This window comes from Nestor notabilis, unplaced genomic scaffold (assembly GCF_000696875.1).
Source record: "Nestor notabilis isolate BGI_N333 unplaced genomic scaffold, ASM69687v1 scaffold7769, whole genome shotgun sequence".
NCBI classification, from domain to species: Eukaryota; Metazoa; Chordata; class Aves; order Psittaciformes; family Psittacidae; genus Nestor; species Nestor notabilis.
Window position 1 is genome coordinate 3,005 of NW_009944980.1, and position 22,679 is coordinate 25,683.

Below are 22,679 nucleotides of genomic sequence, written 5' to 3' on the forward strand. Positions count from 1 at the left end.
TGCTCTCTTAAAGGGAAACTGACTGTCACTTGAATTTTCACTTCAAGCAACACATCTGTTTACAATATCCCAAAGCGCACCACTGTCAAACAGATAAATATCAGAATAGATGATGAAGAGGTGTCCCTAAAATAAGTGTGGAAATCCAGTTTCAGTATACATTAAAGGTATAGTTAGCATTCCTGTCTTTTTGCGCCTCAGTATCAGAATAACAGACAGACACTGCCAAAGAACCCTTTGAAACAGCATGAAGCATAGCTTGGTTACACAAATAACTGGAGGATATTGTGTGAGCAGAAAGGTGGGATGCTGGCTGTGCTACCATTTAATCACAAAGTCTGTTTATTGTGTATCCTCACGGCTGCTCTTCCTCAGCAGTGTTGTGTGGGCCAGCATTGCAGAGGTCACTGTGATAAATCTGCACATCTCTACATCTCTTCACCAAATCCTTTCTTCTCAGTCACTCCCTCAACTGCATGGGAGTGATGCTGCTGGTCTTCAAATGTCAGCCTGAGAACACCAGCATCATGTTCTCAGGCTGACAGCTTTCTCAGCTCTACCACCTTTACTGCCCTTAGCTTGCAGTAGTTGAAAAACAGCAAATCCGAAAGTGGGACATCACGTGATGGATTTTTAGAGGTTCTTACTATCATGGGTGGATGTTTCTCAGGGACTACAGTACAGGATGAAGAACATTTACCTACTTTTATGTCCCAGGCCTCAAAGACTGTCAGCAAACAACATGCAGCAGCAGCAGTTTCTTCTGTTTCCCTTCATCCAGCCCCACATCTACTTCTTAGAGGCTTATTCTCAAATAAAATAGATCTTTCCAATTCCACTCCAGAAACCATATAAAACAGGATGTATAATTTCATTGCTGAATAGTATCAGCACTGAGTAATGGAGGGAGCAGATAGCAGCAAGGTGAGCTTTTCTTACTTGGTATGGTTCATTGAAGAACATGTTTCTGTATTTTGTTGTCTTGGAAACAGGTCATGGATGCCTCAAAGAGCATAGAAGACTTGCACAGAGAAATCAAGTCCATTGCAGAGGAAACTATGCAGGAGGTTCAGAATAAACCTTTAGAAGAACTTTGGAAATAAAATTTTATACAGGTTATTCTTTTAGACCCAGGAAAAACTCTTAGATCCTCCTCACTTGGTTCACTCCCATACATCACACCTTCCAGTAACTACAGCTTAGATCTCAAGTATTCTGAGTCCAGCAAGGTGCTGATGTCCTTGTGATTCTGTCTGCTTCTTCCCTTCATCCTGCATAGTCCCTTCTGTATTATATATACGAACATGCAATGAGTACATACAAAATTCCTTGTAAACCCCTCCCCGTACCTCAAGCAGGAGGTCTTGTTCTAGCTCCAGTCACGCCATGCAGATGTGGGTATGGAGCTCAGGGCTGCCCCTGGACAGACAGCAGCAATAAGCAGGCAACAGCCATCCCAGCTCTGGGGTACTACCATGTTTCAGATTCTTCTGCCTCTTTAGTAAATGCATCCCCAGTGCTAAAACCAGTTTGTAGAGGACTTGACTTACTAATAAATGATTCTTTAAAACATCTTGGCACAGGGCATTTTTTCCCCCTGAGAATGATAATTTATCTTCCAGAAGGATACACAGGATGTGGAGGTGCTGCATTTAAGGCACAGGGGGAGTAGTTTACTGGAGCTATGGAATGAAGAATTTGGGTCTGCTCCCCAGCTTTTCAGTGAGAACACCACAGAAACTGAACTGCTATGAGCAGCTAGGAGTCTGAAATTGATGTATTAGCTCATAACAAGGCCAGTTGGAAGGGTGAGTGGCCTTTAAATTATTCTAGACTGGTCAAGTTACTCCTGTGGCCAAGATCAGAGGAATGGTCACTTGTGACTCCTGCACAGTGCAATTTAAACAGCCTGGCACAGGCTGCCACACCAGAGCAGCTGTGAATTCATCTAAGTCATCAGTAATGACAAGCAAACTACAGTAAACTGGAATGTTAAATCATTTCAAAGGTGCACTGAGATACAGAATTTTTTTTTCCTTTTCTGCTAGCATGTCTGCAGGTGCTCACCCTCTGGAGTAGGAATATGAACTTGACAGTCCCAATAGATAATGTCACCACTGCATATAGTTCCCCTTCCACTGCCCTAACAGGGTAAAACCAAATCATTTTGACAGCATTCCCAGCCACACTGCAGGGTTACTAGATACCACCCGCCACCACCTTCCAAGTCATCTGCTAGAACATTAGGACAGGCAAAGAGTTTAGATCTGTTTATTCAGATACAAATTGAAAGCAGATGAATGGAGCACAGCCCCATTTCCTCTGCTGCCTCTTCCCCTAACTACAAGGGAGGAGAGAAGCAGGCAGAAAGCAGCAAATAATAATTTAGTGACAGAAGCAATGTGGTTCCCAGTTCAAACCTCTGCATTCGGATAACACAGGGACAGTTAGAGAGCATCAGTGTATCAGTCACAGGAGAAACAGGTCATTTCTAGCCAGCTGCCACCAGCCTTGGGTACAAAAGCATCAACTGACAGGTTCCATCCTAGATGTAGAAAACAAAGCCTTGTAAACAGGTTTGCAATCTGCAGCATGCATTAAGGAAACTACTTCAGCAACTTCTGTTGCAGTCTGCATTAAGACAGCTCTCCTCCACTCTAACCTTTCTCCAAATTCTGTGAGGAAAAGGGCCCCAGGCAGAGCTATCATCTTAAAACAGCTAAAATTTCCAGTATAATTGGACATTCTCAAGGCATTCTGTCTTTACTGCCCTCTTTGGGATGATTACTTGAAATGGTTTTCTCTGGGTTAGCTCCTACAGTACCTTTGTGCATGCTCTGCAGGGAGGTGGAGCTGGCAGAAGACAAAAAGAAAGGTACCGACACAGCTAGGAAGCCTACTTGACCTTCAGGCCCCTCTTCTGATTTGGAAAGGGAATGTCTAACAGGAGTAGTTGGAGGAACTGCAACCCACCGAGGACACCTTGAGGAATTCTATAGCTCACACTTTTGGTACCGACAGGATTAATTCCCTTGGGGTGCTGGCACAAGCAGGCACATGACTGGCAGACCTCAGTTGTCCTGTTTTGCCTCTCCCAGCTGTGGACTGTTTTGTTTTTCCAGGACTATGGAATCCAGTTCTCTGCTTGAAGCAGCTTTCCTGAAGATACTTGCTGTAGAGATTAATCCACTGTAGAAGCACAATGTTTTATTGACTCACGGAGCAAGAACACACACATTTTTTATTCTCCTTCCATTCTTTCTATTGTTACTTAAACTGAGATTGAGATGTTTCTCCCCAGCAGCATGGGTCTGCTCCACACTTTCCCAGACAGCCTTTTGCTTATTGAATTACCAGTCACTTGTAAATTCCCTCGACTTCCTTTTCATAGCATGTGAGGAGGGGTACTAACTCTAGGAGGAAGTGCTGTGTACTGCAAAGCACAGACAGGAGTTGCACTGTAGGAAGCCTGGCCACCTGAACTCCAGGGGCTTCACAGCTGTGTTGTCTGTTCACTTGCGTTGCGAGCTGCAGTCCAAGTTGGCCAGTGAGAAGAGAAGCTGCTAAAGGAATTAACTCTACATTTCACCTGCTAAATGATGGGTGGCTCTATTTAAGCTTCAGAGGAGAGTCCCCATGTAAGGATTAATGATTTCTATGCCTCCCCCAGAGGCCATCTGACTTGCTGTTGTAACAGATAAGTCTTTGAACTCCTAAGCACCACTGCATCCACTTCCAGCAACTGTTTTCTACTGAGAAATTCTGACTCCAGACAGTAAGGCTGTGTCACTCACTTGATTCTTCATCCGCGCTCCACTCAGAGGCTGCACAGAATGCCAGGGTGAACAAGAGGTGGGGATGGCAGCAAGCACCTATGAAAACTGGTAGCCCCAGGCTCGAAGGAGCTTCCCTCCCCCCCTTCTCCCCACACATAACACAAATTTGCAGAGTCAGTTTCCTATTTGTTTTCAAAGGGATAGAATTTCGAAGTCTTCATCTTCCGAGTCAAAAAACCTTTCCAATCTGTCAGCATCAGAAGAGTCTGCAAGAGAAAAAGAAAGCATTAGCTCCATGGGATGCACTGCCTGCTCAGCACCAGTGAGATCAGCTGAAGAGCAGCAGAATTTTGAGCATTAAGTGCCTGCGAGTTCCAAAAAACTTGACATACCTTAAATGAAGGCTCTGAGGAGGGATGAGAACATGTCAGTAGCAAGGAAAAATGCAGTGGAGAGAACTACATGGTGCACAGAAGATGCACCACATTTCGCAGATCCCAAAAGCAGCCCTGATGAAGTAACTCTGTATTGTGACTGTTTTGTATAACCTTCCTGTGCAGCAGCTCCGTACTAGCAGGAGACTGTTCTGCCTCAAGAGACCCAAAATAGGAGAACTTGCCCAAGGTCTGGACTAACAGCCATGAAGATTTCTGGCCCAATTAAGTGACACGGGAACATTCCCCGGCCCCCATGTATCAGAGACTTGTTTTCTGCTATAGATGCCTTTGATCTGACTGCTGGGGAATGTAATTACACAACATACACTCTCGCAGAAGTAATTAGTATAGTCCATTTTGTGAGGAAAGAGAACGTACTTAATCCCTCTTGTCCACCCTTCCAACTCTATGGTGAGGAGAGAGCACATACCTATACGGGAAGCATTTACCACAAGGGAAATTCAGGTGAGAATGTATGGGCAAGCTGGGGAGGTAAAGGAGAAACCTTCTCAGGCTTCATGAAAGCACTCACTGGCAAAACAACCAGCCGAAAGCTAAACTGCAATAACTCATGGCTGGGGACAGAGAACTGCAAAGCTGAACACTCCCCCCAGACATTTTGTAACAAGCTTTAATCCCGACAGAAGAGTGATCAAAACCAGTGACACAAGGCATTTGCACAGATTGCAGTGCCCATGAGTGCTGCCAGCACAACTTCTAGAGGTGCTCCTCAGAGGAGCAGCCCCCTTCATTTAAATAACACAGCAGAGAATCCAAGTGGCAGGGGAAAATAAGGACAAGGGGCTGGATAATCATGAAAGCACAGTTATTCCTTCTAGTGAGGGGTAGGACTGTTGAGAAACAGAATGGCCATAGCAGACGTGAGAGGCTCAAGGTAGGGAAGGGGAAGAAGGACAAGTAGCCCATTACAAAAACATTTTTAAGAGTAAGGCAGGCAGCAGTTAGGGAGAATTTAGTACAGGTAAGGATCAACTGACAGTTGAAGGCAATCAAGCATTCTGACAGAAAAGGACAGTGAGATAAGGCAGGCTTTTAAAGTTCATGCTAAGGAAAGATAACAAGGAAGCACAGGGTGCAGGATGCAAGTAACAGGACACAGTCCAATGCCTGGTGATAGGGTAGGTTTGTCTATCCATACTCACTGCTCTTGGCAGAAGCTGTCAGTGGCTTTTTATCTCCTACAATGTTTGTGCACATTATTAACACGATAAGCAGAGCCTGACAGCCAAAATACTGCCCAGCGCTTGTTCCCTTTTGTGTTGGTAGTACTACATTCACAGAGAATGAGTGACTTACACTGGAACTAAATTTGACCAGCCCTGTCTGACCATTTTCATCACCTAGAAACTCAGTTTTCAGCCTTTTCAATGGACCCTTTTGATTCCGCCAAGCATCCCTTTACAAATCATAAATTCACGTTGCCGTGATAGCTTATGAACTTGTTTTTAATTCCCCTCCATCACCATTCACAGGCTCATCCTAAAAATCATCCTGAGACACTGTGGGCTCTGTGAAACACTAGTTTCACAAAGAATAAGATCAATTGACCCAAGAGCTCCAGGTGGAAGAGGAACATACTAGAAGCCACCATGCAATTCCACACAATTTCCAGCAAATCAAAGGGACCACCTCACCCTTTGCTGTACCCCCCTGCATGGCCTCACCTGGTGTGAGATTCAGGACGTCAGGGTTGGAGAAATGCGATGGCTGGCGTTCAACCAGTTCAAACATCGGCAGCGCTCCTCTTACAAGGGACAGCTGTGGAGCAAGAGCAGAGCCATGAGAACCAACAACTCCGTACTCATGGTGCTCTGGGTCTTTAAGGGGTAACTTAAATCTGTTGGGACTTCACTGCAGCTGAAAATACATTTCTCAGATCTTTGACTCGCATCATCAACAGGATTTCAGAGCTATGCTCTTCTTGGTATTTTAATAAACCAAATGAGATGATGCTATAGAGAACATGGCCTCTGTGCAGCAGTTTGGAAACAAGACAATAACCTATATTCCTTTGTTCCTTTCTTGGCGATACAAACACAAACCTTTCTGATTTGCTGGCACCAATTGTTAAAGTCCTCCTCTGTGTTGCAGAAAAAGCCCTAAAAAAAACCAACAAGAAAAAACAACAAAAGAAAAAAAAAACCACAAAACAAAACAAAACAAAAAAAAAAAAAAAAAAAAAAGAAGAGAATTTATTGTTACAACACTCAACTGCCTTACTTTTGAACTGTGGCTTACATTGCCCCATTAAGCTGAATGCTCTCCCCATATGCTTGATGTGACCAGACTGTCCAGGTGCTGGAATCATAAGTGTAATGGGCTACTTTGCCACAGAAATAAAACTGGGCAGAAACAACCCGTGTGGAAACAAGGGCAGTGTAAAGCATTGCAGGTTCAACAGAAAATAAGCCACACTGAATCATAATATGGATTCAGAAATGTATTTGGATCTGCCCATCAAAAGGCAGGAATCAAAGCCCAAACTAAACTTGAGAGAAAGATACTGCCCCATGAGGAATGGCATTTATATGCCATGCAAGGGGAACCTCCCTGTAGCAAGGTGCTTCCTGCTTGAGGAGCTTGTTTACCACTGTGACTGAAACCCACAGCCGCACTTGCTGAGAGCACAGCATGCCTGTAGAATACCCAACCCACCACCACTGCCTTTGCCAGTTCCCTGGGAAAGGGGATGGCTGCAGAACAGAGGGACCACAACACCTCTCCTTTGGGTGATTGGAAACAAAGAGTAGGAACACACCACTGCAATGGAGGGGTCAAGCTCAGCAATGCTCATTCTGCAGGGAGGGTGCTGGCAGTGGAAGCTTTCATCAGGGAGACAGCCGCTGTCATTGGGCTCCACTGCAGGCTGCGTAGTGTGGGGATCCAGGTAAATGAGTTCCTCACCTGGACAGACAGGCAAGGAGACATCAATAGGAAGAACCATGACAGAAGCTGCTCTTCTGAGAAGCAAATGGAGATAGAAAGAGGAGGAAGAGCAATGACAGAGCCAGCTCTCGTAAGACCACAGAGGAACCCATGTTCTAGGGACAACTTGCTTTCAGCCAGTTTCCTAAATGATTCTCATCCAGGCCAAAGAGCCAGTTGCCAGCAGAACCACAGTGGTCACTCCACAGCAACACCCTGGGATCAAGGCACAGGCACTATCTGGATACTGTTCCTTCACATGCTTTCAAGGGTCCTGTGTAAGCTCAAGTAGGCCCCAGAAATTCAAAGCACAACCAGTTTGAGGTTTCAGGCAGAGACAGAAAATCAGAGGGAAGGAGTAAAATGGTAACAGTTTGTAGAGTTTCAGGAAGTGGACAACTAAAGGACAGTTAAATCCAGCCAAGCACCTAAAGGGAGGTCAGCCCTGCACATAGGAAGAAGTCTCTACGCACACCTCTTTACAGACAGGATTTAGCATTACACAGTGGAACTTTATGGCTTGTACTATGGCCGCTGTTCAAAGCTACATTACTTGGGTCCTCACAAAGAGGTTCAGTCTACAGCAGCCTTGCACACAGGAAAGAACCACCCTGCAGCATGCACAACAGACCAAGCAGGGGAGCTGTACCACTCCACAAGCACTTCTTCAGCTGGGGGGAGATGCTTGGAAAGTCTTTGCAGTACTCTGGGCACTCACCTACATAGCCAATGAAGTAGTGAGCACTGTTTGGTTTCCCTCCGATCACTCCCAGCGACTGGGGCATCATGAAGCAGTGCTGGAAAAGCAATACAGAAAACACACAGCTGACAGACAGTGAGACAGCAGGTGGCAACAAAGGCAAACATCCAAAAATGCAGTGGGAAAGAAAGACGGGAACACTGAAAATCAGCAACTCTAGCAGCAGGAACAGCCATTTCTGGAGAGAAGCTCCATGAGGAAGGCTGCAACACAGGACCTTCAAGGAACACAGAAGCAGCTCAAAAAACACTTGTAACTGCTGACAGGAACACACAGGTGCACCAAATGGAAGCAGCAACACTACTCCAGGATTTGGTCTGGGCAAGTCCTGGCCCTGCTGCAGTCAGTGGCAATAGTGCCCTGGAGCTGCAGTCAGGCAGCAATAGTGCCCTTGGGATGGAATGTTCACTCAGGAAACAGTTTAAGTTCCTTATCCAGCTGTAGTATCCATGCACCTTAACTACTGAGTTAAGGGCAGGTAACCTCACATGAATTTGGAGCTCTCCTACCGGTGCAACTCAGAGCTCACTAGCATTTGGATGGCAAGACAAAGTGCACCCTGTCTTGTGCATGTACTTTGCACACCCTAAATTCTGCAACCTCCTGATACTCCAACCTACAACCATCGGTCAGCTTCTAGCCTCAGTCTGCAGGACAAGCTCCATCACCAGAGCCACAGGAAGTTTGAAACACAACATTCATTAATGCTTAGGTTGTCACCAAGCACAGTACAACGATGCTGAACTAATGCTCCACAAGGAGGGCCTGTGATTAAGTTGTGAAGCAAGATCCTCAAAAATAAAACAAACAAACCCCCAAAACTAAAGCAGCCCCAACCTGCCATTCCACCCCCTCCCCCAATTTTCCTAACTATAGCCTGCACAAACCCACACCCTGACCTCTGACAAGGATTGTTTCTAAACATATTTTTCTTTTGCAAATAGGACAATTACTTTTGAGTATTTTTTGCCCCAAAACCAAATTCTAGAAATTACTTAATGCACAATAGGGTCCTTAAGCATCAGAACACCAGGAATTGAGCTCCAGATCCCCTACCTTCAGTGTTTCAATATAGGCTTCATTGATCTCTGTGAGCCCAAGGCGGAGAGGTATCAGCAGCACCAATGGTTTCCACAGTGAGAGCCTATCTCTAACCCCCGCTTCCTCTGGGTACCCGTTGTAGAGTACGTCTGACTCCACAGCAGGGCATGCTGCAGCTCCAGCACACGGGAAGTTGGACTGGCACAACCGCCCTACGGAAAGGGAACATGAGCAGAAAGCATCAGAAATACCCTCCATTTCTAGACCTTGAGTAATTCTATTCAAGCTCTGATCAACAATTGCTATTTACTGCACTTAAAAAAAGGAAAAGCTTAAAGAGGTGCAGTGCTGGATCAGGTGATGTAAGTGCTCCCTGCAGGGCTTCTGGTAAGGCTCAGCATCAAGATTATGCCAAAGCATGTTGTACTTACAGCCACCATCTGGTGGGCTGTTAAAAAGCAAATTCTTCCAGCAGGTGAGCAGCTAAGCAACCACCTGTGCCAACAAGGTTGAATAAACTGATCGGGAGGCCAGGCCAGAGTCCTGAATTCAGGAAGTGTGTAGGCAGGAAGAGAAAATCTGGAGTGTTCAACTCCAGAGGAGCTCATGGAGGGTGTGAAGACAGTTTGAACCACTTGAGCAAAGTGTTATGGCTGACCACAGGAAATACTCACCTGTAATTAGAACTGTCACAAGACACAAGCACAGCGTCTGTCTAGAATAGTTGTGATTTTCCTCAAGTTCACTAAAGCCTTCAAAAATTTTATTGGGGATCACTCAGAAGCTACTTTAGAGACATAAAGCAGGATGATCATTTAGCTCTGCTATTTCAACACAAGCTTTGCTATAAGATATGGGGCAGTAGAACTCCTCAGGGCATACACATGACATCAGCGCTATGCATCCTCATTCTGCAGGCTTGACAAACACACAGCCAGGCTGTAATGCAACCAGATTATGTAAATTGTAGTACAGAAACATCCCCAAGCCTACCTGTCTCACTGGCCAATTTCATTACTTGCTGGGTGTGTGAGGAAAAAACCCAGACCCCAAAGAAACCCACAACACTTTTAATCGTGAAGCCAAGGCAATTAGACAGAATGCCAGAGGCTCATTTAATTTATTCCTGGCCTAAGCTGAACGCCAGGACACTGGCATGTAGGACACAATGTAAACACCACCATCACCAGCCATCTCAGGAGGGCATTTGCTCACTCTGAAGAGCTTCAAACCCAGCTGAACAAGGAGAATGTTACACCCAAGGTTAGAAGGAATAGGACTCTGATCTGAAACCTTAGTATGAGAGAGAACTTGCACTGAAGAGTTTGCAGTTGCTCTCTGTTTTGTCCCTCAAGGAGGGAGAAGGTGTATGTATCCATCTCTCAAGCACAGACATAGTTACCGAAGGTCATAAGAAAACTGAAAGTCATTATTTGTAGTGATTTATCCCGTTAAAGCAGTAAAGATCATGGGATTTTCTGTTGCAGTAGCCTGCCTGTTCTGATGATCTGAAATCATCTGCCACGCCAGGGCTGTTGCTGAATGGGGTGTCACTGCAGGTCTCTACATCAGGCAAAGCAACTGTCAATTCTGCACTGTGATATGAACATATCTGACCCAAGTTTAAGCACTAAAGAGCTCAGCACAGACTAAATTCACCTTGCTGCTTTGGCAGGCTTTGCAGTGTTATGGTGCCACAGCACAGCAGAACCTGCCTAAACCTTCCAAGGTGGATCCAAACCACTTATTGCAAATGTATTGCAACAGATATGACATGACATCTCTCCTGCTGCAGCTGCTGCTGGCAGGTACTGGCTTTACTGTCTTGGTTTCTCACCACCTTTGTGATGCACAGAATCTCCCAATGCCCAACACTAACAGCCCCTTTCTGATGTAATAGACTTAACTCAGGATGAATGTGGCAAAAGGCATTTCCTATAAACCTTAGGGTGGACAGTATTAGTGACCCAATTGAGCAGAGGTATGAAACAGCATTAACTTCTGAATGCTTCACTGTCAACAGATGTTTAGGCACAAGATATATAACACATCTACAGACATAGAACATATCAGACCCACTTCTACAGTAATTTTCAGGCCCTGCATGGGTACATTACGATTCACAAGTGAGGAAAATAAATACCCCCTGCACATTACAAGCTGTATGGACAAGTTACTTGAAGCGGTGTCAGTGCCAAACAGTCACTTGCCACACAGACAAGAGCTTGCAGCATTCACAAGCCTAGAACTGAAGCACGCTGGCTGCAAGAAGCAGTGTTTTCAGGCTTCAGATGAAGATAAATCCAGTTTCTGTTTTCATGCTGACCTTTTTTAAGCTAAGGTCAACTGCACAGGACTCTATGTACCTAAGGCTAGACAGGCACTTCTTAATCAGATCCTGCATTTTTTGGCCTCTGAATTGAGACTACCTGATAAAGAGATGTGACTTCACAAAGTGACTGTCCTGCGCTCTAGGGACAAATTGCCTGTTAATTTATTTTGGCTCCGTAGCAGCTGAAGCCAGCCTAAACAATGCCTGCCCTTATCTTGCCTATAACCTTGCAACAGCTCCAGTGCTCCCTGGACTGTTCTATATGCCATTTTAGAACACTAACCCTGCAGAAAACACTGCATGGGTTTGTCCTGTGTAAGTGCACTGTCCCACAAGTTAGTCCACAGCAAGTGAGGAGAAGGTTTGCGTGGCCAGCACCAGGAAGGATTGCAGCAACCAGCAAAGCAGGTGTTCAGCTTCCATTACTGTGGCACTGCAACCTAGCAAGCACACTAGGGATGAACACTTTGTACAGTTGCTCAGCCTCCAGAGCCTTCCTACTGTCAGGGTGCAATGAAAAAAAAATCGGGGGGGGGAAGGAGGCAGGAAAGGAAACCACCAGTGATCACTCCTTAAAAGATAATGAGAGATGCACTACAGGGATAGACCCTCTTCTCTTCCCCTCCCCTCCTCCACAATTCTTTTCATTTTTGTCTTCAGTGATCTGTTTCAGTTTTCTTACTCTGCCTAATAGCAAAAGCATTCCTACTCCATTATATGAGAGAGAAAGCAGCCACTCATTGCTTGCTACCTGCGGCCATAAACAAGTTTGACACCACCGTCCAAGCAGCTCCCACCTAGCTGATCTGAAGGTTAGCAGACCTTCTCTCCATATGCAGAGACCACAGTGCCAAGTCAGAGGCTTTGTCAGATGAAGCAGAAGTCAAACAAGGGACTTCCTTGCACTAGAACAGCAATTCTTGGATGGTTTTAGCATGCTTGGCCACAGCTTTAAGACAGAACATGTACTTCATGCTTGTTGTGTTGTACTGGTATCTGCTCTCCATTTTTATTTCTGTTTATTGCAGCTATTTTCAGCTTCTTGCTGCCAGAGAATATACCACATTCCACCTCCATGTGATACTTACGGATTTCTTCCATCACTACAGTGTTGTCCATGGCTATATGTACTGCCAGTGAACTCCATGTATCAAAAGCTGCAAGTTTTCTATAGGAAAATTGAAACAAAAAGTTAGCAAGGATTAGTTACAAGACAAAGATGTGGTGTATCAGAGAGGAGAAACTGGATTAGGAGAGATTGGCTTTTTAGCAGTTATGCTGTAAAGTATGCTTTTATACGTGTATCAGAGTTGTACCCTTCACTGCCACTAGTTATTACGGCTAGAAGGATAAACAAGATTGCAAATGGACTGCAAATGGGACCACGCCTGGGCATTTGTTCCTCAACAGCTGACAAATACAAGAGCCCTGATACAATCTCCAGCTTGAATCCCGTAACTTCTGGCTACCAGGAAGTGAAACAGCATAAAAGTAAAATAATAATAAATGAAAAAGAGAAGTAACCTTGACTTTCCATACATATGCCCTGATCACCTATACCAGATCCTGAGCTAATTTGGCATATTGTCTGATCTGGGAAAGCTGCTTTTAGGCAATCCTAAACCTATTCCAGAGAATAGGTTTAGGATTGCTCATCTAATCGATGTGAAGGAAGAACAGTGACAGAAGGGAAAATGTTACTAAAGGCAGTCCATGCTCTAGCACCACTCCTGATCCTCTGCCCATCACCATGGAACCCAGGTAGCAATATTAATGCTTTCTTCTGCTAATGCATTAGTGATGTGATGACTCACTGGAAGCTTTATGGTAACGATGACACTGTTGTCAGGTCAGCAGAGGCAACTCGGGGGCTAGCAGAGATCCAAACAACAGCAATGATCATCCACTCTGAAACTTGCTTTTGGTCTGCTGCAGAGTATTGTACTTGGTTCTAGCAGCAAGCACATTACTTATGGGATGTGGACAGACATTTCTGGGGGTTGTCCTCAACTTGAAATCTGTTTCCTTTCACATCCTGCCAGCATATGAATGACAGAAAGGCTCCTTTCAAGTTCCTGCCCAAGCAGGTAAATAAAGCAGGTTGCCTGTAGCTGCACTTCAGTCCACGGGAAGAAACCTGTAAGCTAGGAGGTTACAAACCAAACGACCCCACTACGTGCTTCAAAAGATATAAAGGAAAAATGCAGCACTTACTTGAGCACTTGTGCGACTGTGTTTGGTCCATACCACTGACCTATGGATTTTCCCTCTCCAACTCCCATCTGGGCTGCATCACAAGAAAAAAAGAAAAACAAACTAGCAAATAACGTCACCTATACTGTCTCCCTTTCTAATCAGTTTGTATTTGATGGGAAAGAAATCTCACTTAGAAACATTTTTGAGTCAGTAGAATCCAGCCTTTCATCTACCCTTTCATAGAATCACAGAACAGTTAGGGCTGCAAAGGACCTTACATGGGGTATCTTAGTGTAGATGTGAGAAAAAGGCATATCCTGAAGGGCTGTAAAGCAAATCTTTTCCCCAAAATGCAGTAACACAGAAGTTCAAGAGGCAATATTACCTCAGAAGAAACAGACTGTTTGATTACCAGACCACCCCTGCAAAGTGAAGTTCTGTCCACTGAAGCTGTATGTGCCTTAATACCCTATAGGAAAAACTGGAACAGGCCACTTTATTTTCCAGGGAAGTTTATATGAATGTGTGATCCTTCTTTAATCCATTTGCTATTTCTGAGAGTTTCTCTGATCAGCAATCTTCTCATATGATAAGGTCCTACACAAGAACAGCAGCTACATGCATTCCTCTCACCTTAGCTAGCCACGATATGGAAAGTCATGCTGAATATAACCTAATGCATTAGGCAAACCTGATGGCCTTAACTGAGTCAAGAAGAAAAGTGCATCATAATCCATAATTAAGAGTGACAGTTTTACATCATGTCATAAAGCAAACAGCAGAGTGTCATGTACTACCTGACCCACTCACCAAGCTAGTAAAAGAAACAATGATGTTCTAAATTCATAGGACACCCAGACCGAGTATCTCCACAATCTTCAGCACCCAAACTCTTACCTATCTGGTGAATGGAATAGTAGCTGTCTTTTTTGTCAATGAAGGCATTAAGAACATTGAAGTAATTATCCATCTGCCTCTTCCCTTTTATCCACCTCCAGTCTAAGACAGACAAGGGGATATATGAAACAAAACACAGTATTTATTAGCAGCGAGAGGCTACAATTCCCTGTGCATCAATCAACTGACCCAATTTTCATGTCACTATCTTATTATTAAGCATCTGGGGCATTTCCAACACTAAAAAATTAATTTTAGAAGAAAAGTAAGCATTCTCACAGCTGGGATAAAGGAATATCACTCACAAGAAAGCAAATCAACAAAAATCAGAAAACAAAATTGTATCTCTACCCTACAAATGGGGAATAGGATTAAAATTTCTCATTGACAGGCATGAGCTATATATTCTGGGAAAAAACAAGTGACCTCATTACAAAAATCATCCCCCACACATTCAAAGGCCATCAACAACTGCCAAAAGCTCTTATAGAGCTTCTTACAGGCCAGACACAGGTCAAGAACAAGAACAGAAGCAGTCAAGAAGAGGAGATTACACTCAGTAAGCGAGGGCTCTGTGACAAACCTGAACTATAAAAAACAATCTATCTACTAAGTTGCTTTAAAATTCAGTTATATAAAAAACCTTTCAAGAAAAATCTATTATGTGCTTGTCTTCAGCAGATTTAACTAGCAGGTTACAGGGCTCTGCTTTGTTTTAAGGATTGGACAAGTATGTCTATCTGTGTAGTTGTAGAGAGCAGGGAAACACCTGCTTCAAGGTTTCCAGTAGACTTCTCTCAACAGCCCTGAACTTCAGAAGGCTGAAGAAAAAGTTTTAGAGCCTTCAGCAACTCCCAGCTGTGTGCTTGTTATCTGCTGTCCTTAAAAGAACTGCACTGGTGGGAGCATGTGGCCCTGGAAGTCAGTACGGGTTGTGCACTGGTTTACCTCTTCCCAAATGCCTACAGACCAAGGCCTGAGCAAAGATCATCTGGCCACACCGCAGCATACAGCCCCAGCCAGTATCAGATGTGGGACCAGTTCCTCCTGTAAACGAGGAGAGAAAATGAATATGCAGTGAACAGTAAAACAGTGCAAAGAGGGCAAAGAAATGAAAGTACAGAGGGAAAAGAAATTAAAGCACTGGAAGTCTGCACCTGGGTAGCGGGTTCACCCAGAAATCGGGCAGGGGATAAGGACTATCTTAGCTCACATACCCAAGGCTGAAGAGAAAAACGTAGTTATCGAGTAACTTAATGGCATCCCTTAAAACCAACCAACCAGAATCCTCTAATATGAACTGAAAGGGGAAAAAAAAACTTCAAAGGGAAATCAAAGCCTATCAACTAGAGAGATGAATTCCTCAGGAGCACAACAGCCCTTGAACATAGTTGCAGATTCCCAGACCAACTCAGAGCAGACTTCTACACCAAGGTGCTTGATACAGGCAACTTCTTGTAATCCTCATCTTGAGAAAGCAACTAATTATGCAAATAAATCAGTCCCAAGAATTCCCACATCATAAACAGCTATGACTGGATGAGACTGCAAAGGGAACAACATAGGCCAAAGAAAAAAACCCCACCAGCCAAAAATCCCACTCCAGCAATAACTAACCCCCCACATTCTACATAATTCTGGAAAATAAGCTGGATATTAGCTCATACTGGAAAGTCTGAGACAAAGGCCTCAAGGCTGGAAGCATTTCCCTGACAGAACTTCAAAAGGAAACTGCTGCTCCTCCACTAAAGCTATGGCTATTGTTACAAGCTTCACAGATAAAATGTTTATAATGTGACCACAGCAAATGAGCTGTCTTACAAGCACACAGTGAGCTGTGTCTTAGCACAGCTGGTAGAAGTAACTTCTTTGTAATGCTGTTTTCTTCTTTCAATCCTATGCATCTACTCTGCATGAAAAACACAGGGAGAAAACTCACCGAAGAGAACTATTTAATCAACTTCTGGATGGTCAGCTGCTATCTTGTATAATTTTGCCAGCAATTTATAACATTCACAACATCCAAAATTGATAATGCTTTACAAAATTAGCATTAGACATTCCCCTTCCCTGTGTGCTTGCCCACTTAAATATTGTAAGCTCTTCAGAGGATAAGTGGGGAATAGTAAAAGGGATGACTGGGAGAATAAAGACTGGAAAAGGCTTGATGTACGACATGCAAATCATATGTATACTGTAAACAGGAAATGACTCAGAAAATGGGATCGCTTTTTTGCCCCCCACCCTTTAATAACTCAGACAGAAACCTCAATCATGTTTGTGAGCTATAGTTAAACACATGGTAACCCTTCAATTTTGAACACATGTTTAACTATGGCTCACAAACATGAACTTAAAGGGACTACACTGCATCAAAGATGTCTCATAATTTGTTAGGCAAAGGGTTTCCCAGTAGGGGAAGAATAGAACAAACCAGAAGGACCAGCTACCAAGATGTATCTTTTCCAAATCTGAGCCGTTTTCCTCACTGACAGTGGGGACATGGATGGGACTTGAAATCCCATTTAGTTGCTCTTAGATCTCTTCTGATCCACCTTCCACTCAGTACACAAAACCAAATCACAAAAGAGACCATGCAGAGTATCTTAAGGAAAGACGACTTCCACCTTCAATTTCACTGGGAAATGTTCCCCCTATCATTAAGCTCCTATGTGTAACAGCCACTTCAGGCATTTAACCTCCCCCAACAACAACAAAAAATCCACATGTAGTCTAGAGCAGATACACAAAGGCAGTAATTTCAGTATCTCATCTCTAGCTTTCATTATATTAACCCACTTCAAGCCCAAGACCATCATTAAATAATATTTCATATTAGATTTATGTAGAACCTAATGAACATGAAGTATAAAAAGCTTCTCATGTTGCTAAAAGAAAGGATGTTTTTAGGAAGGTTCCCCAAACTCATTCTTGTACCTTTTTTAAAATCACTGCCATCCTTTATACCCAAGGACATAAGGAATTTTCATTATCAGTAAGCAAAAAGTCAATTTAATGAAGTGCATTTCAGATCCTTGTAAATGGAAGTGCATTAATGTTATACTTGTGGGGACTGTTTTATTAGGGAGAGATACTGGATTATCACCATTTCCAGGGTATTCTTAGACTTGTCCACAGTACATACCAATAGCAGGGAAGTTCTTTCTGTAGGTGAACCAAAGCCGAGAGGTCACATCCAACAGGATCTCTTCTTTCTCTGAAAAATTTTCAGCATTGGAAGGCATGCACATGAAGGAAACACCAAACACAGCCAAATCCATGTCCCACCCACCTTCCCCAAAAACAACAGCATTCTACTTCTCACACAGTCTGCATGCCCAGAGACAAAAACTGGCTGAGGAACAGTGCTGCTGTGCAGAAGAAACATTACTTTTTTCCCCAAAATAGCTGCAATCGACCCAAAGACATTATGGCCATACAAAGACACTATGGCCATAAGCAAACTATGGAGTAGTAAACAGACAATTTTGCCTTTTCCCTGGGCTATCCCCTTGCCTCAACCATTCTGGCCTTGGGACACAAGGCCCAATAATATCTTTATGGTAACTTTCTGGACAAAAGTATTCCAGAGACTGGCCCTGGAGACGGCCAGCCAGCCAGAAACACGGTAGTTACAGTCTGCATGCTTTGCCAGCAAACAGACAGACTCTGCAGTGTGCTTATAGGTTTGCAGTCAGCTTGCTGCTAAGAAAGCAAAGCACAATGTTAACAAAGTCCTCTGGAGCATTAGAATCGTACATGCAAACTACCTGTAAAAACGCTGTATTTCCGGCCAAGGATCCAAACAGGTTCTTTGGTCTCAGGGAAGTCTTCATATTCGAACCTGAGAGTATCATAGGTAAGAGTAGCTAGAAAGAGAAAGAAAAAATTATACACTTTTCATGGCTTTTGCTTGTGTTTTAAAAGCCATACAAAGCTACAGAATCAGAACTGCTGTGGCCCAGTAACTTTCACACCCAGAGCACCTGGCTTTAGCTGGCAAGGAACAGTTCAGCTCCACCTGCAACCACCACCTCTGGAAGGCAGAGAGAGCTGACACAAGCAGAAAAGCAGAGGGATTTCCACATTAGGTCAGCTCAGGCTCTACGCAGTGCAGAAAACATCTAGGACTTCAGCTGGCAGCTGCCTTGTGTTTCTCAGAACATGTACCATCATATATGTCACCAGCAATGATATCAAGGTCCTCTTTTCAAGTGAGCAAAGTGATTAAAATTCTTCTTCCAGAGAATGTAATAAAAAGCACAGATCACATTAAGATGAGAACTAAACCTCGCTCTGCCCATCAGTCCCTCCTCAAGCAGAAATTAATCCAGCAGAAGTCATCATCTGCCCTGAAAACAGCATACAGCTTGAAGAGCAGTACTACCTTTACAGGTGTCACACTAAAATCTGAGGAACACAGAGCTGTACTTGTTCACAGGTGACAGGCAAACCTTAGGTCTATTTTACTGGCTCTCTTCATACAGCATGGCATCCATCAGTGCCTACATACGCATTCTCTTACATGACCATTACAGAACAACTCAGCAGCACAGGCTGCCCTTGGATCAGGGCAGCCTAAGCTTTCAAAAGGCACAGGAAAAATAAATTAAAATGGAGAGTTGGATGATCTGTGCTCTGCTAGATCTCCATTTGAAAATAAGGCCTGGCAACCCTGGAAAGGAGCTACCTCATTTTGTAGGTGTCAATTCTTTAACAACCCCCCTATAAAATTTAAAACAGAATAAAGCCAGACTGTTCTGTAACTGTTAAAAGTGGTTATTGAAAATCTATCTCATAGCAAATGCAATAAAATCTGTGATAACGTGACATGAGTTTAAAACATGACAACAGACTAAACAACTACAAGCTCCTCTCAGTCCCATTTTCTGTGAAAGCCACCACACGGTGCACACTTTGCCTTTTGCTTCCCAGGAGAGTCACCTGCTGATGTTCTCTGATCTTGCCTACATAGCAGACCTCACCCTTATCGTAAGTAGAAGCTGTTCATAGACGAGCTTTCCTCCCAGTCACTCCCTTAGCTTTTCTCCCAGTCACTCCCTTAGCTTTCCAAAGCATCATCTGGTGCACCACTAAATAACAACTTGGCTGATTTGCATCAAAGATAGCTCCAGGAAGTCACTACTCAGTTCTCCTTCGCCTTTCAGACATCGAGAATACTCTATATTGTGCTCAGGCAAACAAGCTACACAAAACATTTTGTCCTCCTGTAGGTGCCTCATCAGCCTTCTGCCTATTCAGGGAACGCAGCACATGCAAACTACAAGTGCCTACTATGATGCTGCACATTCAGGAGGAGGGTCCCAGACTTGCAGTGCTTCAGCAGAATGTCCGACATCTGGGCTCTGCACAAAGGTCCTGTCTGTGCAGCGGCGCATCTGAAAGGTGTGGTCAGACATTAGTTGTTTTCTGCCACCCTCTGAAAAGGGACAAGTGCTAAATGCAGAATTTAAGGTTCCACCTTCACAGGGAGGAAATTCAGGTGATTGCTCCCAGTGAGTATCAACAGTAAACTCCCCACAAGGCTTGAAGCCACCACTTCCTTTACAAGCATCTACTTTCATACACTGGCACTCTTCCAAAACTGTTCATTGTGCTATTGCGCAGATGAGCTAAATATGAGCTAGTGGGACCCAAACAGTTCAGGCAGGGATACAGAGATGTCACAGGTTGCACAGGAGCCCTTACCTCCCACTTAGAGGTAAAGGGTCTGAAAATAAAGCTGGAAAATCACCAAGCAGAAATCCCACCTGAAAATGGTCCTTCACAGCTGCGAAAGTCGTGTGAGATCAGCAAATTTCTCAGGCAGTACTCCAAAACCTCACTTTCAGGAAGCCCTCAATCTATTTTAAATACTGACCTCTGAGCATCCAGGGCATCCATCTGAAGCAGCAGCCTCTGCAGAAAATCCAAGTGCACAACCGATACAATAGTTCAACTTCTTTCCATGCACAATGGATTTATTGTTAAAAAGCCAAGAATCCCAGCCCTGCAAAGCACACCCTCAGAAAGCTGGCCTTGCTCTCCAGGAGCCTTGGACATGCTGTGAATGATGCTTGGTTCTCTGGATCTCCGCCCCATGGCACACCTTCCAGAGGGTCTACTGAAGTGTCCCAGAACACCTTTTCATCCCACACCCTCCCTAGAAAACCCCAACAGAAAAGGCAAAACTTTGTACGCGCTGCTACAGAAAACAACTATACTAAACAACTGGGGTAAAGGCATTCAAACTAAAACCACATTAAAGACCATGAAAAATTGTCTTGACACACAGAATTAGGGGAGAGGGTGAAATTTTGCCTGCCTCCTTATATTCTTAAGCTGCACAATAAAAAAGCTGAGCTAAAAACATTAGCCCAACCTGTAATAAGCTTCCACATAACAAGACACTGAAGCGCAGCACTGGGCACCAGACCCTGACTGGTGATGTCAGTTTGTAAATGTACTGAAGGCAAACTATGTCCTTGACAGCCAGTAACTTTACTAAACCCAAAACTGTCTGTTTTTCTATTAACTCTGGAAAACCAGTAACAAGTCAAAACTTTGATGACTCAGATAAAAACGTGGCAAGTGATTTTCCTTGTGGTTTGCACAGCAAAACAGCTGATGTTCACTTCACCATCATCTTGGTTACAGTTTGCCTGCACAGCTCACATGTTTTGTTAAAAAAACTTTCTATACAAAATACTGAACCAGAGATTTGGAGCATCACACTGAAGGAAAACCAAGCTTTGCAAGACCTCCCTTCCCAAACTGTTTCCTGGGCTTCCCCACTCTCTAGAGAGGTATTACTGTCCGATACTAAAATGTTCCTCAGGCAGAGCCTGCAACGGCTTAGAGACATTTTGCCTTCAGCCTTCAATTAACACTACCACAAAAGAATGAGAAACGGAGGATGATCATCTCCCTGCATCAGGGTGGAGAGGAGGAACGCTACTGGATGCAGAGTATTTCAAAGGAGAGGTGAGAAGAGAAGGTAAATTTATTGTGTTAGTGAAACTCATTGCTAAAAACACCTAGAAAACAGGTAACTGAAGAACAGCCCAAATTCCTATTTCTGGCCTTTGCAGAATTAAAATTAAGTCTTTTCGTTCCCCTAAGACCTTTCAAACAAGACAAATCCTGATTATCTAAGCAACTGTGAGTTATTAAGAGACAGCAAGGGCAGAAAGTCATTCAACTGGAGAGTGGCACTTTGTTGGAGACCCAGAGCAAACAGCTGAAAGCCTGCCCATCAGCCCCCTGACAGTCTCAGAGGCACAGCTGGATTGCAAAGGGGCTTGAACTCCCATTGCTCCAAAGCCCAGAGACCCACCTCCTGTGCGCACATAGGAAATCCAGCCCTATTGTCTATTACAGCAAGGTTTTCCTTCCCTTGAAATGCTTGCACAAAGGGAAACCAAACACATCTCCCAGCTCAGGTTGCACAAGTTCACTTGCTGGAACGTGTTTCTGTTCCCAGGCATAAGAGACCGGATACATCGACACACAAGGACACACCACGCAAAGTCAGGACGTTATCAGCTGGACTACACTGACAACAGAAGCACCTGCACCAGGGCCAAAACCAAGTCAAGACAGCATTCTGGAGGGATGAGAGCTACGGACTCCCTGTTGCATACACATGCTCCATCAACACAGAGGTGGAGCCCACGCAGCACTGGAAGACGTTTGTTATTATGGAACATCACTTATCTCCCAGAGAGTGAATGAAAGCTATCACTAACCAAGGCTAGGAAAGAAGCGAGTCCCAGCACACTGCTTTTTCTTCTCCCCCATATGAAAACAAAACCTCTACTGCAAAAGGCTTTGCTGGCATTCTCAGTGAAGGTGAGGAGCAGCTCAGCCTCCTTACGCCTCAGCGCAGCAGAAGGTGGCCACAGCCACCGCTTTCACCCTCTGGTTCGCTTCCCGGGCAGCCCCGTCCAGGCCATGCCGCTGAACTATGTGGAAGAGCTCAGTACCCTTAGGAACGACGGCAAAAGCCAGGCTGCTGAGGGCAGGAGGGATTCGCCTCTCTGCTGAGAGCTCCCTCTCAGCTCTGGACTGCAGCGGCAGGAACGGAGCCATCACTGGGCTGACCTGAGCCCCCGGCTTTCGCCGCATCCCGCAGGTAAGCCGCCAGGCCCCTCCGGGTCCTGGGGACGCCGCTTCCAGGACCATACCCAGGGGGAGCGATGACATCTCCCGCCTCCAGCCAGGCAGGCAGGAGACGCACCTCCGAGCACTGGGGGAGGCCGCGGCGTTCTCTGCCGCCTGGGCCTAGGCCGCCC

General features: G+C 44.6%; 2 protein-coding genes across 2 annotated transcripts in view; one reads left to right on the plus strand and one right to left on the minus strand.

Moving 5' to 3' along the window:
- Positions 1-1,103, plus strand: part of DTYMK (deoxythymidylate kinase (thymidylate kinase)) — a 3,951-nt gene extending 2,848 nt beyond the window's left edge. The window contains exon 4 of the mRNA XM_010022669.1: positions 993-1,103. Coding sequence (XP_010020971.1) covers positions 993-1,103 — 111 coding nt within the window. The remainder of the gene's footprint in view (positions 1-992) is intronic.
- Positions 1,104-3,593: 2,490 nt separating this feature from the next.
- ATG4B (autophagy related 4B, cysteine peptidase) lies at positions 3,594-19,744 on the minus strand. Its single transcript, XM_010022670.1, has 13 exons — positions 19,681-19,744; positions 18,156-18,254; positions 17,531-17,602; positions 15,334-15,432; positions 14,386-14,487; positions 13,507-13,579; positions 12,381-12,460; positions 8,976-9,172; positions 7,878-7,956; positions 6,993-7,138; positions 6,277-6,333; positions 5,899-5,992; positions 3,594-4,042 (listed from the first exon to the last, which is right to left on the minus strand). The coding sequence occupies exons 1-13, from the start codon at positions 19,742-19,744 to the stop codon at positions 3,969-3,971; spliced, it is 1,236 nt and encodes a 411-aa protein (XP_010020972.1). The 3' UTR covers positions 3,594-3,968.
- Positions 19,745-22,679: the final 2,935 nt, after the last annotated feature.

Coding starts and splice junctions, on each gene's coding strand:
- ATG4B (XM_010022670.1), bottom strand. CDS start 19,744: ATGTCGGACATTCTGCTGAAGCACTGCAAGTCTGGGACCCTCCTCCTG. Junction 14,488..15,333: donor CTGTAGGCATTTGGGAAGAG/GTAAACCAGTGC, acceptor TGTCTGTCTTAG/ACTGGAGGTGGATAAAAGGG. Junction 13,580..14,385: donor CTATTCCATTCACCAGATAG/GTAAGAGTTTGG, acceptor CTTGTGATGCAG/CCCAGATGGGAGTTGGAGAG.